The sequence below is a fragment of the Lithobates pipiens genome, unplaced genomic scaffold, assembly GCF_037356315.1.
Source record: "Lithobates pipiens isolate NorthernLeopardFrog02 unplaced genomic scaffold, aLitPip1_a1.2 Scaffold_35, whole genome shotgun sequence".
Classification (NCBI taxonomy): domain Eukaryota; kingdom Metazoa; phylum Chordata; class Amphibia; order Anura; family Ranidae; genus Lithobates; species Lithobates pipiens.
This window is the reverse complement of record NW_027507811.1, coordinates 8322742-8338959: the sequence shown is the minus strand read 5'-3', so window position 1 is coordinate 8338959 and position 16218 is coordinate 8322742. Positions and strand designations below refer to the sequence as shown.

General features: G+C 46.6%; 2 protein-coding genes across 2 annotated transcripts; both read right to left on the bottom strand.

Moving 5' to 3' along the window:
* Positions 1–1172: 1172 nt before the first annotated feature.
* On the bottom strand, positions 1173–5384 carry LOC143955564 (uncharacterized). Its single transcript, XM_077465638.1, is given in 1 exon segment — positions 1173–5384. A coding segment is annotated over 1 exon segment (2676 nt). The 5' UTR covers positions 5224–5384; the 3' UTR covers positions 1173–2547.
* Positions 5385–5792: 408 nt separating this feature from the next.
* Positions 5793–7033, bottom strand: LOC143956022 (uncharacterized). Its single transcript, XM_077466155.1, has 2 exons — positions 6486–7033; positions 5793–6377 (listed from the first exon to the last, which is right to left on the bottom strand). Exons 1-2 carry the CDS (start codon positions 6609–6611, stop codon positions 6075–6077), a joined length of 429 nt encoding a protein of 142 aa, XP_077322281.1. The 5' UTR covers positions 6612–7033; the 3' UTR covers positions 5793–6074.
* Between the last annotated feature and the right edge of the window lie 9185 nt (positions 7034–16218).

The window sequence follows — 16218 nt, the reverse complement described above, 5'->3', positions numbered from 1 at the left end:
TTACCTAGAATATTGTATCTGTTCCGTACCCTGCCGGTAGCTATACTGCGTAGGGATCTACAAATGTTGCAAAATGACATTCTTAGGTTTATTTGGGGACACAAGAGGCCCAGGGTGAACAGGAGTACAATGTACACCCTAAGGAAGCAGGGGGGACTGGGCCTGCCGGATCTGCAGAAATATTATCATGCGGCTCAGCTGGCCCACCTCACCAGATACCACTCACGCTACACACATGCTATTTGGATGGATATGGAATCTTATTCCTGTCGTCCCTCACAGGTTTCACAGCTATTATGGCTTCCAATGAAGGATAGACCGCTGATATTGTGCCCTACCCTGCCACTGGCTCTGGCTATATGGGATAGGCTGTCCAAAATATACAAATTCAGATAGCCCCACAATCCGCTGGCGCCATTGCTTAATAACAAAGAGTTCACCCCGGGCCTCTCTCCTCAACTGTTCAGTTGGTGGACAAATAAAGGGCTATTGCGCATTGCTGACCTATGTGACCGTAGGGGTATACTTTCTGAACAAGCTCTAACTGAAAAATTTGATATGCCGTCCTCGGAGAAGTTTCGATGTGCCGAATTGAGGCATTTCGTGCATGGTCTGTAGGGGAGACCTGGGTTCCCTGACACCCATGGAGCAGTTGAGTATGCAATATGACAAAATTAGAGGCCATTTATCAGCCATCTACGCATTACTTAGGGGTCCAGGGAAGAAGTTGAGTTATATGATCCAGTGGGAGCAGGACATTCAGGAATCCTTTGAATTAGATGACTGGTGCACGCTCTCTGAGACGGCATATCGCTCTCTCGCCAACACATCGGTGATAGAGGCTAATTACAAGGTATTGTTGCGGTGGTACATGGTCCCAGCCAGGTTGGCCGCATTTGTTCCGGGAGCACCGTCCCATTGTTTTAGAGCAGGGGTCTCAAACTGGCGGCCCTCCAGCTGTTGCGAAACTACAAGTCCCATCGTGCCTCTGCCTGTGGGAGTCATGCTTGTAACTGTCAGCCTTGCAATGCCTCATGGGTCTTGTAGTTTCGCAACAGCTGGGGGGCCGCCAGTTTGAGACCCCTGTTTTAGAGGATGCGGCCAGGTGGGGACCACCTACCACATTTGGTGGTCATGCCCGAAGGTCAGAAGGTTTTGGATTAGAGTGTTTAATTTTGTCTATACTATCACAGGACTGAACCTGAGGAAATCACCTAAGCTGGCCCTCTTGGAGGGCAAGGTGGCAGAGGCTTCCAGGCCTCAGCAGCGGCTCCTCACCTTTATATTTATTTCAGCGAAGATCACCATAGCTCGTAACTGGAGATCAGCCGCACTACCGATAGCCCAGCTTAAACATAAAATGTCATGGTTAATGCTGAATGAACGGTTATCTGCACTGTCTCAAGACAGGATGAAAATGTTCTATAGAATTTGGGATCCATGGATTGTCTATCTAACTAATGGTTTCCGGGACGCATGCTGTTTAACGTTGTCACGGTAACATGAGTTTGAGGATCCAGGACTACGGCTCCTCCCCACCCAGTTCTCCCCCTTTCCCTCTTTTTTCCACCTTTTTCTACTCGCTACTCTTTTCTCTTCCCCTGCTATAAGGTCTTTCCTCTTTTCTTTACTGTTCTCTGTTGAATTCTTTACATCTCTCATTTAGCGGTGCTGGCTACATGATTGGATATATATATATCGCTCTAGAGGTAACAGCTCCGGCAGCTGGGATCCTATGTGATCCGGGATTATTGGATAAGGCACCTATTTCGCTGCCGCTAGCATGTTTACGGAACTGACCGGTGTGTTAGCCCATTATGCATTGTGCTTGATGTAATACATTGCCGCATTGATGAGACTTTTGTTTGTATTGTACTGAAAACCTTTAATAAAAATATTGAAACATAAAAAGCCTAGAGGACCGCCTTTTAAGTTGTGGGGTTAACGCGTTTCGTCCTGGAAGACAACTTGAGAAAACGGAACTCTTGCAAGAGTTTACACCACAAAATGTACTCAGCCAATGAGAGGTAAGGACTCCGTTTTTATTTTTCTCCCGTTATCAATGGCCGACACGGTACAACACTTCATCCATGTCTTTGGTGATCTCTGATCTCCTTATCAACTGTTTCTTATGTTGTTGCCTTTTTATTTGGAAAGTTTTATTATTCCCCCCACATGGGTGTGGCCCCTTTCTCAATACTATGTTTCAATGGGAGAAACATTTACCAATCCGACCTCTAGATGGCACTGTTGTATCATCCATTCCATAGGATATCTTTGTCAGGAGGCCAAGCTACAGTTGAGGTCTATGAACTGTTTCTTCCATGATGAAGATCAGCCATGGAGTATATCTGAGGTGTATATCAGGGGGTGCTTCTTCCCCACATGTCCAGCAACATTCACATACAAGACATTTCCCTCACTCACTAATACACCTCGAGGGATGTGTGGGACCCCCTGATGTACAGGACGACAGGACTTCAGTGAATAACAATTCCCTCACTCAGGACAGGAATACGGCTTCTCCCCCCCCCCCCCGTGCAATCTCTAATGTCTGTAAAGATGTGACTTCTGTGAAAAACATTTCCCGCACTCAAGTCAGGAAAGTGGCTTTTCAACCGTGTGAGATCTCTGATGTCTGTTAAAATCAGACTTCTTTGAAAAACCCTTCCCGCACTCAGGACAGGAATGCGGCTTCTCCCCCGTATGAGATCTCTGATGTTTGAAAAGATCTGATTTCTCTATAAAACCTTTCCCGCACTCAGGACAGGAAAATGGCTTTTCCCCCGTGTGAGTTTTCTGATGTCTGTAAAGACTGGACTTTTCTAAAAAACATTTCCCGCACTCAGGACAGGAATGCGGCTTCTCCCCCGTATGAGATCTCTGATGTTTGAAAAGATCTGATTTCTCTATAAAACCTTTCCCGCACTCAGGACAGGAAAATGGCTTTTCCCCCGTGTGAGTTTTCTGATGTCTGTAAAGACTGGACTTTTCTAAAAAACATTTCCCACACTCAGGACAGGAATGCAGCTTTTCACCTGTGTGCCTTCTTTGATGTCTGTTGAAATTGCGCTTGTCTGAAAAACATTTCCCGCACTCAGGACAGCAATACGGCTTCTCCCCCGTGTGAGACCTCTGATGTGTGAAAAGATCTGATTTCTGTATAAAACATTTCCCGCACTCAGGACAGGAAAACGGCTTATCACCCGTGTGCCATCTCTGATGTATATAAAGAGAGCACTTCTTTGAAAAACTTTTCCCACACTCAGGGCAGGAATATGGTTTCTCACCTGTGTGAGTTGTTTTATGCTCATTAAGATAATATTTAAAAAGGAAACACTTCCCGCACTCAGTACAGGAAAACCTCTTATCTGTTGGAAGGACGGCACCGTCCCGCACAGTCTGAGGTTCCTCAGGATAAGAGGAATACGATGGTCCGGCACCGTCCCGCACAGTCTGAGGTTCCTCAGGATAAGAGGAATACGATGGTCCGGCACCGTCCCGCACAGTCTGAGGTTCCTCAGGATAAGAGGAATACGATGGTCCGGCACCGTCCCGCACAGTCTGAGGTTCCTCGGGATACGAGGAATATGATGGTCCGGCACCATCCCTCACAGTCTGAGGTTCCTCGGGATAAGAGGAATACGATGGTCTGGCACCGTCCCGCACAGTCTGAGGTTCCTCAGGATAAGAGGAATACGATGGTCCGGCACCGTCCCGCACAGTCTGAGGTTCCTCGGGATAAGAGGAATACGATGGTCCGGCACCGTCCCGCACAGTCTGAGGTTCCTCAGGATAAGAGGAATACGATGGTCCGGCACCGTCCCGCACAGTCTGAGGTTCCTCAGGATAAGAGGAATACGATGGTCCGGCACCGTCCCGCACAGTCTGAGGTTCCTCAGGATAAGAGGAATATGATGGTCCGGCACCATCCCTCACAGTCTGAGGTTCCTCAGGATAAGAGGAATACGATGGTCCGGCACCATCCCGCACAGTCTGAGGTTCCTCGGGATAAGAGGAATACGATGGTCCGGCACCGTCCCGCACAGTCTGAGGTTCCTCGGGATAAGAGGAATACGATGGTCCGGCACCGTCCCGCACAGTCTGAGGTTCCTCGGGATAAGAGGAATACGATGGTCCGGCACCGTCCCGCACAGTCTGAGGTTCCTCGGGATAAGAGGAATACGATGGTCCGGCACCGTCCCGCACAGTCTGAGGTTCTTCGGGATAAGAGGAATACGATGGTCCGGCACCGTCCCGCACAGTCTGAGGTTCTTCGGGATAAGAGGAATACGATGGTCCGGCACCGTCCCGCACAGTCTGAGGTTCCTCGGGATAAGAGGAATACGATGGTCCGGCACCGTCCCGCACAGTCTGAGGTTCCTCGGGATAAGAGGAATACGATGGTCCGGCACCGTCCCGCACAGTCTGAGGTTCCTCAGGATAAGAGGAATACGATGGTCCGGCACCGTCCCGCACAGTCTGAGGTTCCTCGGGATAAGAGGAATACGATGGTCCGGCACCGTCCCGCACAGTCTGAGGTTCCTCGGGATAAGAGGAATACGATGGTCCGGCACCGTCCCGCACAGTCTGAGGTTCTTCGGGATAAGAGGAATACGATGGTCCGGCACCGTCCCGCACAGTCTGAGGTTCTTCGGGATAAGAGGGATACGATGGTCTGGCCCCGTCCCGCACAGTCTGAGGTTCCTCAGGATAAGAGGAATATGATGGTCTGGCACCGTCCCGCACAGTCTGAGGTTCCTCGGGATAAGAGGAATACGATGGTCCGGCACCGTCCCGCACAGTCTGAGGTTCCTCGGGATAAGAGGAATACGATGGTCCGGCACCGTCCCGCACAGTCTGAGGTTCCTCGGGATAAGAGGAATACGATGGTCCGGCACCGTCCCGCACAGTCTGAGGTTCCTCGGGATAAGAGGAATACGATGGTCCGGCACCGTCCCGCACAGTCTGAGGTTCCTCAGGATAAGAGGAATACGATGGTCCATCTACACTGTGTGGTGCCGGATGGACATTTGAGGTAGTCGGGTTTTCTCCTGGACTATACTGTGTGATGTCCTCATCTTCTACTTTACAGTCTGGAGACAAAGTGAGACAATCCTCTGAGGTTTTCCTCATCTCCCGTCCATCTACTAAAATAGAAATACAAAGATTATTAATAGACATGAGCTGATTGGTTCCCCTAAACCAGGACTCCACCCACATCAGGCAGCTTTGTCTCTGAGGATCTTACAATTCCCCCCTCAAGGTAACTAGTAAATGGGTCCTCTGATCTCCTACCAGATCATTTCTTTATTCATGGACCTTAGTCAGAGAGGGAGGAAACAACGAGAACTGTCTTCTATAGGAGTGACAGTGATGAGGGGATTATAGGACGAGTGTCCCCATCTGTCAGGACCCGAATCACCTGCTGGTGGCACTTTGGTACCCTGGGCGGAGACCTGTTGCTCCAAAGTCCACCAGCAGGTGTCTCCCAGCAGCTAGCAGTTTCTATCAATCTGTCTCCACCTGATTCTGGCTGCTGGGAGGGTATTCAGTCCCTCCACTGCTATTACATTTTGCTTTCCTAGTCAGATGCTGCTTGCCATTTTTCCTGCTACTGATCATGCTCTTGCCCTGAATCCTGTATCCTGCACCCCAATGCCTTATATCTACTCCTCTTAATTAGAATTATGTACAACATATAGTATATAGTGCAGGGGTCAGGAGTATGTAATGTACAATATAAATGATACAGTGTATTGGTATTTGGTAATCAGTGGAAGCTTAAATGTTTACTGGAGACAAGTTGCAGAGGTCCCACACCGCTCCTCCCATCTCCTGAGACTGCACTCAGTGACTTGGGTCTGAGACTATACAGACATATCCCTCCACCCGGCACAGCCAGCAAATAACAGAGCAAGTGACCCCGGGGGGATTGTTCTATTAGAGATCTTGGTAGACCCGGGGTATGGGACAAGGGCACATGCCTCAGATGCCTAGGTTGATCAATGATTATAAATGGCTTCCATGATCCATCTGAGCCCCAGAATCTCCATAAATCTAGTTTACATAAATTATGCTGCAGCAAGGTGATCTAAGAGAAATACAGGACGGGGAACACAGCTCAGGAAAGTGACCAGGGTATCACAGGCTGATATCACCCAGCCCCCATGATACTCTGGACCAATCAGAGAGCAGTATGGGTGGAGGAATGTATTTAGTGTTAATGACCCACCTGTGCTGATCTCTGTAGGAGTGTCCTCCTCTATAAATGTCCCCGTTATTCCATCCTCCTCCATAGACTGCTGATCATCCCTCACATACCTCTCTTCTTCTTCTGATTTAATCTCAACTTTTATATATGTCAGAGCTTTACCCTAAACCAAGAGAATGAGAGAAAATAACATCTGTAAAATATAAGCTCACATAATAAATCCACAGATCATCTCCATGAGCCCATGTCCTAGATGTTCCGTCCTACCAACCTCGTAACTGTGGGGGATGGTGTGACCTTCCTGGGTGGAATACAGAGGACGGGGACATCTCTCTGGTGGGTTCCTGGTATTTGGTGGCTCCATCATATCCTTGTGTCCTTCTGAAAACTCCTCCATAACCCCATACTCCTCATCCTCCTCTTTATACTCTTTACCATCAATATTATCATCCCCGAGGTTTCCACTCTGAATATAGAAATAGACAGTGACATCCTGACACCTTATAGGAACCTGACACACACAATGATACAGTCACCATCCAGACACATCCCTTGTCTGTTACTGGATAATGTCCCACAATTCCCAGAATCCTCCTCACCTCTCCTGTCAGCAGCTCCATCATCTTCTTGGTGACTTCTAGAATCTTCTCCATGTTGTGTCTCTCAGGTTTTAGGGAGTCACATGGAGGCACTGTGATGGTCATATGATCACCTGACTTCACAAGAGGAAATCTCTGTATTGGGGAACCAATAGGAACATCATGTTAGAATCCCAGAATCCTCCTCACCTCTCCGGTCAGGTCTGTGTTTTATTAATAGAGATAAGAGGGATGTCATGTGACCTCCCAGAATCCTCCTCACCTCTCCGGTCAGGTCTGCATTTTTATTAATAGAGATAAGAGTGATGTCATGTGACCTCCCAGAATCCTCCTCACCTCTCCGGTCAGGTCTGTGTTTTATTAATAGAGATGAGAGTGATGTCATGTGACCTCCCAGAATCCTCCTCACCTCTCCGGTCAGGTCTGTGTTTTATTAATAGAGATGAGAGTGATGTCATGTGACCTCCCAGAATCCTCCTTACCTCTCCGGTCAGGTCTGTTTTATTAATAGAGATAAGAGTGATGTCATGTGACCTCCCAGAATCCTCCTCACCTCTCCGGTCAGGTCTGTGTTTTATTAATAGAGATGAGAGTGATGTCATGTGACCTCCCAGAATCCTCCTCACCTCTCCGGTCAGGTCTGTTTTATTAATAGAGATAATAGTGATGTCATGTGACCTCCCAGAATCCTCCTCACCTCTCCGGTCAGGTCTGTGTTTTATTAATAGAGATAAGAGTGATGTCATGTGACCTCCCAGAATCCTCCTCACCTCTCCGGTCAGCAGGTAGATGATCTCCAGGGTGAGGTTTAGTATCCTCTCAGTCATGTGACTCCGGCCCTCCTCCATCCTCATTGGTCATGTGATCTGTACAGGCTTCCTGTAGACCAATAATTGATAACAGAGAATTATCTGGACTGTACTGGTTGTAGAATATTAGGATGGGGATGTATGGGAGCATAAAATGAGGGACATTCAGTTTACGGCTTTGTGTACATTTGGTGTCCAGGAACATCTTCCCCTTATATCTAAATCAGGGGGGGGGGTTACTGGGTGTAAATAGAAAATAAGATCTTATTACCTCGTCTGCTGCCACTTCCAGCAATGTCTCCTCTCTACTTCCTCCCAACTCACCGCTCACCCAGAACTTCTTATTTATACCTGACATCACTTCCTGTCTTCCATAGAGACTTCCTGTCTCTATGGTAGAAGTGAGATCACCATCTTGTGGAGCTCAGAGGAACTGCAACCCAGAAAAACATCTCGTAGTGTGAACACGGCCTTGTGCTGTGTGTACTGTATATCCTTATTAATGCCTAGTCCAACCTTTCTCAGCCAGGGTTCCTCGAGCAAAGTACAGTGAGAAGTACAAGGATGCACCATCAGAAGAGTCCAGAGAAACGGCCTTGAAAGTTCCTTTTGTACTTTGTATGGAAGTAATTGAACATCTTTGGGCATTTTTGAACCTGATCTACTATCAAATTATGCGGCTGTAAGACCACTACACTGATCACTGATATAAGGGGGTCTTTCTCCCATTGGTCACCATTGTAAGGGACTACTACACTGACCACTGATATAAGAGGGTCTTTCTCTCATTGGTCTCTGATGCAAGGGACTACTACACTGAGCACTGATATAAGAGGGTCCTTCTCCCATTTGTCAACAATGTAAGGGACCACTACACTGACCCCTGATATAAGAGGGTCTTTCTCTCATTGGTCTCTAATGCAAGGGACTACTACACTGAGCACTGATATAAGGGGGTCTGTGACGGGGGTCACTTTGGGTGGGGGGCTTGTGGAACCCAGCTTACATTGGAGAGCTCTGGAAACTCATTGTCCAGCTCCCCTGGCCCCTCCTATGTGTAAAGCAACCTGTGTCCATTAGGGGCACAGGGTGACCGAGAAACCCCAGTCTGATCTGTGCTAGTTGGACTCACTGTACAGCCACACTGGAATGTTGTATATATGTATATTGTTTCATACTGTTGGGGACTCTTTGCTGGGTTGTTTGAGTTGTGGCTGTATTCCATTATTCTATTGAGTCTGTCTGACTTGGGTATTATGGGATGTGTATGTAGATTAGCTGTGAGAGGAGGGGGGGGGGGGGTATTCCTCCAACAGCTCTCCCTGCTGATTGGTCTACCCCACCCTGAATGCAAAGAGAGGGGATTGTCCTGAGTGTTACCTCTGTGTACCCGTGTTTCAATAAACAGTTTGTGGTCAGCAGCCAAAATGAGTACTGCCTAGTTTGTGGTTGTAAGCTGTTGGAAGATCTGATATCTATATTCAGGCTGGAAGGCAGCCATGTATGACGAAAGCACTCAAGTGGAGTGTAGGACGTTTTCGTTACAGGGTCCTTCTCCCATTTGTCACCATTGTAAGGGACCATTGATATAAGGAGGTCCTTCTCCCATTGGTCACCAATGTAAGAGACATCACATAGACCCCCTCCAAAGGTACCCAAAAAATACATACATAGGAGTTGGGGGGGGGGGGGTGGGTGATCTCCCCTCCAAGAATCTGCTACCACGCCCAACCCCTGGCTTTTTCTGACAGCTCCTTGTTTATTAGCCCAGAAAATTAGCATTTTTGATTCACTTCTCATTGATTTCAATGGGGTTTCAAGTTCGGCATGTGAACTTCTAATGCCGCGTACACGACTGGACTTTCCGGCAGAAAAAGTCAGAAGGAATAATTTCATCAGATATTCCGATCGTGTGTGGGCTTCATCCGACTTTTTTTTATTTTTTTATTCTGATGTTTTAAATCTTTCTGACGGAATCAATTCCTATCGGTTCGTCTGTACGCTATTCCAACAGACCAAAAACGATGAAGGGGAAGCTATTGGCTACTGGCTATTGAACTTAATTTTTCTAGTCCCGACGTATCTCATCGTGTTCTAAACAAACAGACTTTGGTGTAATCGTGTGTAGGCAATTCCGTTTCAGCAGAACTCTGTCGTAAAGACCGTCAGAGTTTATACTAACGGAAAAATCGGTCGTGTGTACGCGGCATTGGAAATTCACTTCTCCAATTCCAATGAGTGGCCCCCGTGTCTTCTTACACTTCCTAAAAGTGAATAGCTTGCTCCCTATGCTAGAATCACAATTGAGGTACTTGTATATCGCTGTCATATCTCCTTTTATGCGTCTCTTCCCTGAGGTCCTCCCCAGGGCCGTCTTTAAGGCAGGGCAAAAGGGGCAGCTGCCATGGGCCCTGTCATTGTTGTGAGGCCCAAAGCAGCTGCCTCATACTTGCCAACTATCCCAGTTTACATTCCCGTGTCCTCTGAGGTTTTAGTTCTGTGCTGTGTCCCGATATCTCAGTGTGAAGTGCTGCTACTACTGCTGCCCAGCTCTAAGCTATTGTTGTGTACAGATGACTCACCTGCAGACCTGTGTTTACATGTAAATAACCGGCATTCATATGTAAATAGCAGTGACATGCATATGTAAATAGCTGAGGCCAACGGCATTGATAAGTAAATAAAGGCAGCATTCATATGTATATCATGCCCCCCTGCAGTGAGGAGATGATGTGCTGTAATCTCTAGCAACCAGTGAGCAGTATTACTGTACAGTAATCTCTAGCAACCAGTGAGCAGTATTACTGTACAGTAATCTCTAGCAACCAGTGAGCAGTATTACTGTACAGTAATCTCTAGCAGCCAATCAACAAGCAGAAATCATGTGCTGTAACCTCTAGCAACCAGTCAGTAAGCAGTAATGATATGCTGTAACCTCTGGCAACCAACCGCAATCGCTGCCTGATCTGATACAGTATACTGATTTTAAGTCTAGCTGCTATTTATTGTATGTCTCAGAGAAGGTGGAGAGCGAAATTGCATGGGGGGAGGGGGGCTCTAAGAAAATTTCCTCCCGTCCTCTATTCCTTCCCCCCAGAGGTTCTCCCCCCTAGCGAGTAACATGCGTCTAAATTTTTAGCCCTTTTAGCATTCATTTACATTTTTCAACCTTAAACCTTATTTGTAGTTGCCCACCCCATTATTTTATTGACATCTTTGTGTAAGGTTTCTATATCCTGCTGGGAAGTTATTGGCCCTGCTTAACTTTGTATCATCAGCCAAACGCTGAGATTGAACGATTTATCCCAACTTCTACATCATTTATGAATCGATTAAACAGAATTGGTCCCAGGACAGATCCTTGGGGGACCCCCACTTACCACACCAGACCATTCTGGGTACTCACTATTTACCACTACCCTTTGGCAGGGCTGGACTGGGACAGAAATTTGGCCCTGGACTTCATCCAGACCGGCCCACTTACATTTTGAGTGTCCCATCACCAGCCCCCTTACATCAGAGTGGCCCATCACCAGCCCCCTTACATCAGAGTGTCCCATCACCAGCCCCCTTACATCAGAGTGTCCCATCAGCACCCCCTTACATCAGAGTGTCCCATCAGCAGCCCCCTTACATCAGAGTGTCCCATCAGCACCCCCTTACATCAGAGTGTCCCATCACCAGCCCCCTTACATCAGAGTGTCCCATCACCAGCCCCCTTACATCAGAGTGTCCCATCACCAGCCCCCTTACATCAGAGTGTCCCATCAGCAGCCCCCTTACATCAGAGTGTCCCATCAGCAGCCCGTTTACATCAGAGTGTCCCATTACCAGCCCCCTTATGTCAGAGTGTCCCATCACCAGCCCCCTTACATCAGAGTGTCCCATCAGCAGCCCCCTTACATCAGAGTGTCCCATCATCAGCCCCCTTACATCAGAGTGTCCCATCATCAGCCCCCTTACATCAGAGTGTCCCATCACCAGCCCCCTTACATCAGAGTGTCTCATCAGCACCCCCTTACATCAGAGTGGCCCACTGAGCCATCGGCCCACCGGGAAACTCCCGGTAGTCCCGATGGCTAGGGCATGCCTGCCCTTTGGACGCCCTGCTGAAACCAGTTTTCTATCTAGGTACACGTCTTGTGGTCCATGCCTACACACCTCAATTTATAAATTAAGCCTTTATGTGGAACTGTTTCCACATGCTTTTGCAAAATCCAGATACACCACACCCACAGGCCTCCCCCTATCTAGATTGCATCAAGGCAGCTCACTTCCTCATAGAATGTTAACAGATTTGTTTGGCAAGAACAACCTTTCATGAATCCGTGATGATCACTAGTAATGGTACTGGTTTCATCAGCAAATTCTCGGAGATAGTCCCTTATCATCCCCTCCAATAGCTTACATACTATCGATGTTAGGCTGACTGGCCTGTCATGAATCCATGATGATTACTACTAATGGTACTGGTTTCATCAGCAAATTCTCGGAGATAGTCCCTTATCATCTCCTCCAATAGCTTACATACTATCGATGTTAGGCTGACTGGCCTGTAGTTTCCAGGTATATATCTCTGCCATTTTTTTAAATACTAATACCACATTGGCCTTTAGCTAATCAGCTGGTACCATTCCTTTTCAGCCACTGCCTTCTGTTAGCCACCAGGGTATATCCTGTGATGCATTACTAATGATGATAATGAGGGATTATTTCCGGTCTAAAGATGGCGGCTATGTACACTTCCGCTTTACCATATATGAGGAGCAAGATGGCCGAGTTACTATATCCGGTCTATACTTGTTTATATCCTGCTTACCTCTTCCAAAATGGACGTTCGGACACTTCCGGTTCCGTTTTTTTTTCCGATATATATGGATATCTTGAACGGCCAATCATCATCCCCATGAAGAAGTCACGTGGTATGACGTAACGCGTAGGGAGTGGCCGTAGGACAAACCGGAAGTAGCGTAAGACTGGCGGAAGACGCCAGATCTCCATCTTCCTCTCTCTGTATATTTTTTATGTTTGAAATGTGAGAGTCTTGGCTATTTCTTAATAAATGTATCTGCTTAATTTGAACTACTACACGATTGGAGTCCCCTCTCTCTCTCCCCTTCCCCCTCTCCTTTGTGTTTTTTTCGAGCCATATACTACGGAAATAGAAGCTTTTATCTGCAGTGCAATACCTAAGAACTGGGAATGGCCCTCTAGTGGCGGAAGTGTATATTACATGCTTTACCTGCAATTCCTTAGTGGCCTTATACAGAGAAGCAAAGGAGAAGTTTCTGGGGTTATTTTCATTTGCTTATACATTTCATCTTAAGGTGAGAGTTCTGAGAGCCTGGATTTGTGAACTTTGGAACATTTGGTCCCATCCTTTCTCCTCTTTTTCACAGTTTATCCTCACTTATTGGTGTGTGATTTTGGGGATTTTTTATTCCTATTTATACATTGACTGTTTCACATTTTTTATACTTTTATATTTATATATACATTTTTTAAAGTGGCACGATTTACGCAGGACTCTTTATTTTATTACTAATGATACAGTCTTAATTACTGTTGGAATTGAACATGATATATCTAAAGTTTCTACATATCTGTTTGTACAACCAAGTCACCAACACAGAATCTGCATAGCAAAAGGAATTCTCTTCAGCCCACCTGGTGTGCACGGAGCTTCAAATAGATTGAGGACAACGGTGGCTCCGGTCTGTCTGTGAGGACAAAAGGTGGGCCTAATGAGCGGGAAGGGCGTCCGAGATCGAATCACAAAAAAAAAAAAAAAACGGCACAGTGGTGTAGTGGTTAGCACTCTCACCTAGCAGTAAGAAGGGTCACTGGTTCGAATCCCAACCAAGACACTACCTGCCTGGAGTTTGCATGTTCTCCCTGTGCCTGCGTGGGTTTCCTCCGGGTACTCCGGTTTCCTCCCACAATCCAAAGACATGCAGGTAGGTTAATTGGCTTCTGTCCAAAATTAGCCCCTAGGATATGAATGGAGACCTTGGATTGTGGGCTCCTTGAGGGTAGGGACCAATGTGAGTGTGCGATCTACAGGGATAGGGACAATTGTACACACTCACTCAGGTTGAACTGGATGGACTGGTGTCTTTATTCAACCTTACTAACTATGAAACAAGATGGGAACCCAGTCGGAGCAGTTGCAGTTGGGAAAACACTGCCCCCCAGAGGCCAATTATGGCAGGACGGACAGAGATATTTAGCCTGGGGGAGGAGACGCCCCAGAGACACTGATTCGTCAACAGGCAAAGGGGGGGGGGGGGGGGTGGGCAATGGGATGTGGTGTGGCTGAGGTATGTTTATCAAAAAGGGCAAACACTGCCCCCCAGAGGCCAATTATGGCAGGACGGTCGGAGATATTTAGCCTGGGGGAGGAGACGCCCCAGAGACACTGATTCGTCCACAGGCAATGGGATGTGGTGTGGCTGAGGTATGTTTATCAAAAAGGGCAAACACTGCCCCCCAGAGGCCAATTAAGGCAGGACGGTCGGAGATATTTAGCCTGGGGGAGGAGACGCCCCAGAGACACTGATTCGTCCACAGGCAATGGGATGTGGTGTGGCTGAGGTATGTTTATCAAAAAGGGCAAACACTGCCCCCCAGAGGCCAATTAAGGCAGGACGGTCGGAGATATTTAGCCTGGGGGAGGAGACGCCCCAGAGACACTGATTCGTCCACAGGCAATGGGATGTGGTGTGGCTGAGGTGTGTTTATCAAAAAGGGAATCATCAAAGAGAGCTTCCTCTCAAGAGACTCAGCCACGAGGACCTGCTAAGTATTGCTTGTATTGTATTCTGATTGTATGCTATGTACTCTTGTAACTTCTAACAATACCTTTATATAAGCTTTCTTATTTCCTTGGGAAATAAATTAGATTTGATTGATTTTTAGACCGTGTGTTTGGTTTCATAGCTAATTGCGGTGGTATTGTGATATTGACGATAGCATGTGCTCAGAGTATAGATAGACTAACTAATCTATAGGGACTAGACAAATTAATACATAGCTGATAATAATAATAGTTTGTATCGATCGGTTACTTCAATTACTATACCTCTCATTTTCCTTTGTAAAAACTGAGTAGAAGAATGCATTTAGTACAGTTGCCTTCTCCTTGGCATCTGTAACCATTGACCCCCTGATCATTAAACTCTGAACTCATCTTTTTACTGTTAATATATTCTAACAATTTGAGGGGATTTTTTTTACTATCTTTGTCTCTCGTGGTCTATTTTAGCTGCCCTGATTGCGCTCTTAAACGTCTTATTGCATTCCTTGTATTGTTGGAATGCTGACAATGACCCCTCTTCCTTATGTTTTTTTTAATGGCCATTTTTTTTCTCTTTAATCCCTTTTTCCGAAAAAAGTTTAGCCACCCAGGTTTAACCTTCGTAGAATACACTGTATATTACCTTTATTTAATATGTTCCTAAAGTACTCCTATTTTTCCTCAGAGTTCAATGTTTCTAGTGTTTGGTCCCATTTAACCACTTGCCACAAAATCATGTACCTGTACGTCATTCGGCTCCAAGTGGTCGTACCGGGGTGATATGCAGCTGCAGACATCACCCTGATACCGTTTTTTCAGAGCCAATGGTCAGCTTTCTTGTAATAACAACAGATGCGGCTAAGCATCCGCTCAGCTGTTATTACAAGCAGTGGAAGGGGAAGCCCCCCTCCCGCTGCCTTCCGCCGCTCGCCCGTGTCTCCCCCCGTCCCACCGGAATCTACGTTGATTGGGTCTCCGATGTAGTAACCGTCACAAAGGTTACTTCAGATTTACTGGAGTCGTAAAGGCGCCAGTTTAAAAGATTTGAAAGTATTCAAAATGGCAGATCTTGGCCAAATGAGGGGTTTGACCAAAGGAGGGGTTTGGTGTCTTAAAGACCACCGATCCCTCCATTAAGAGGACCTGTCACTGCCTATTACTGACACATGGGATGTTTACATTCATTATAGACCACGGACCTCTCCATAAAGAGGACCTTTCACATGCCTATTACTCTCACAAGGAATGTTTATGGAAAATATCACATTTGGCCACTAGATAGCGCTAATCTCAATGAAATTTAGAGCCACCTAATGGCCAAATGCCGTATTTCACATTCTAAATTAAAGTTAAAGCTTTGTTTTTTTTTTGTTTTTTTTTTAACAAACATGTCATACTTACCTCCACTGTGCAGCTCGTTTTGCACAGAGTGGTCCCAAACATCCTCTTCTGGGGTCCCTCAGCAGTTCTCGTCACTCCTCCCCGCATTAGATATGCATTGAGGTGAAAAACCTTGAAGGTTTAAAACCCCTTTAATGTTTGCTTTAATTAACTTCTGTTCTTCGATGTGTACTGTACTCATAAGCGCATGAATGTGATCTGAGTTATGTGTCTGATGAAGGAAACCAAGAGGGCTTTTCACAGAACATTTGTTGGAGGAATGTGAGAAGCATTTGCCTAGGAGTGAAAGAATCTGGCTATAATTTAATTAACACAGTGATCTCCTATGACCGTCAGCTCCCTCTAGTGGCTAAAATGCATTACCTTTTTTTCCTGAAACACCTCCATTTGTTACAAAAA

What these genes read in the sequence shown, in the direction of transcription:
- LOC143956022 (XM_077466155.1), bottom strand. Translation starts at nt 6,611, where the DNA reads ATGGAGGAGTTTTCAGAAGGACACAAGGATATGATGGAGCCACCAAAT. An exon ending in CCATCCCCCACAGTTACGAG is followed by an intron (nt 6,378 to 6,485) that starts GTTGGTAGGACG and finishes CTCTTGGTTTAG; the next exon opens with GGTAAAGCTCTGACATATAT.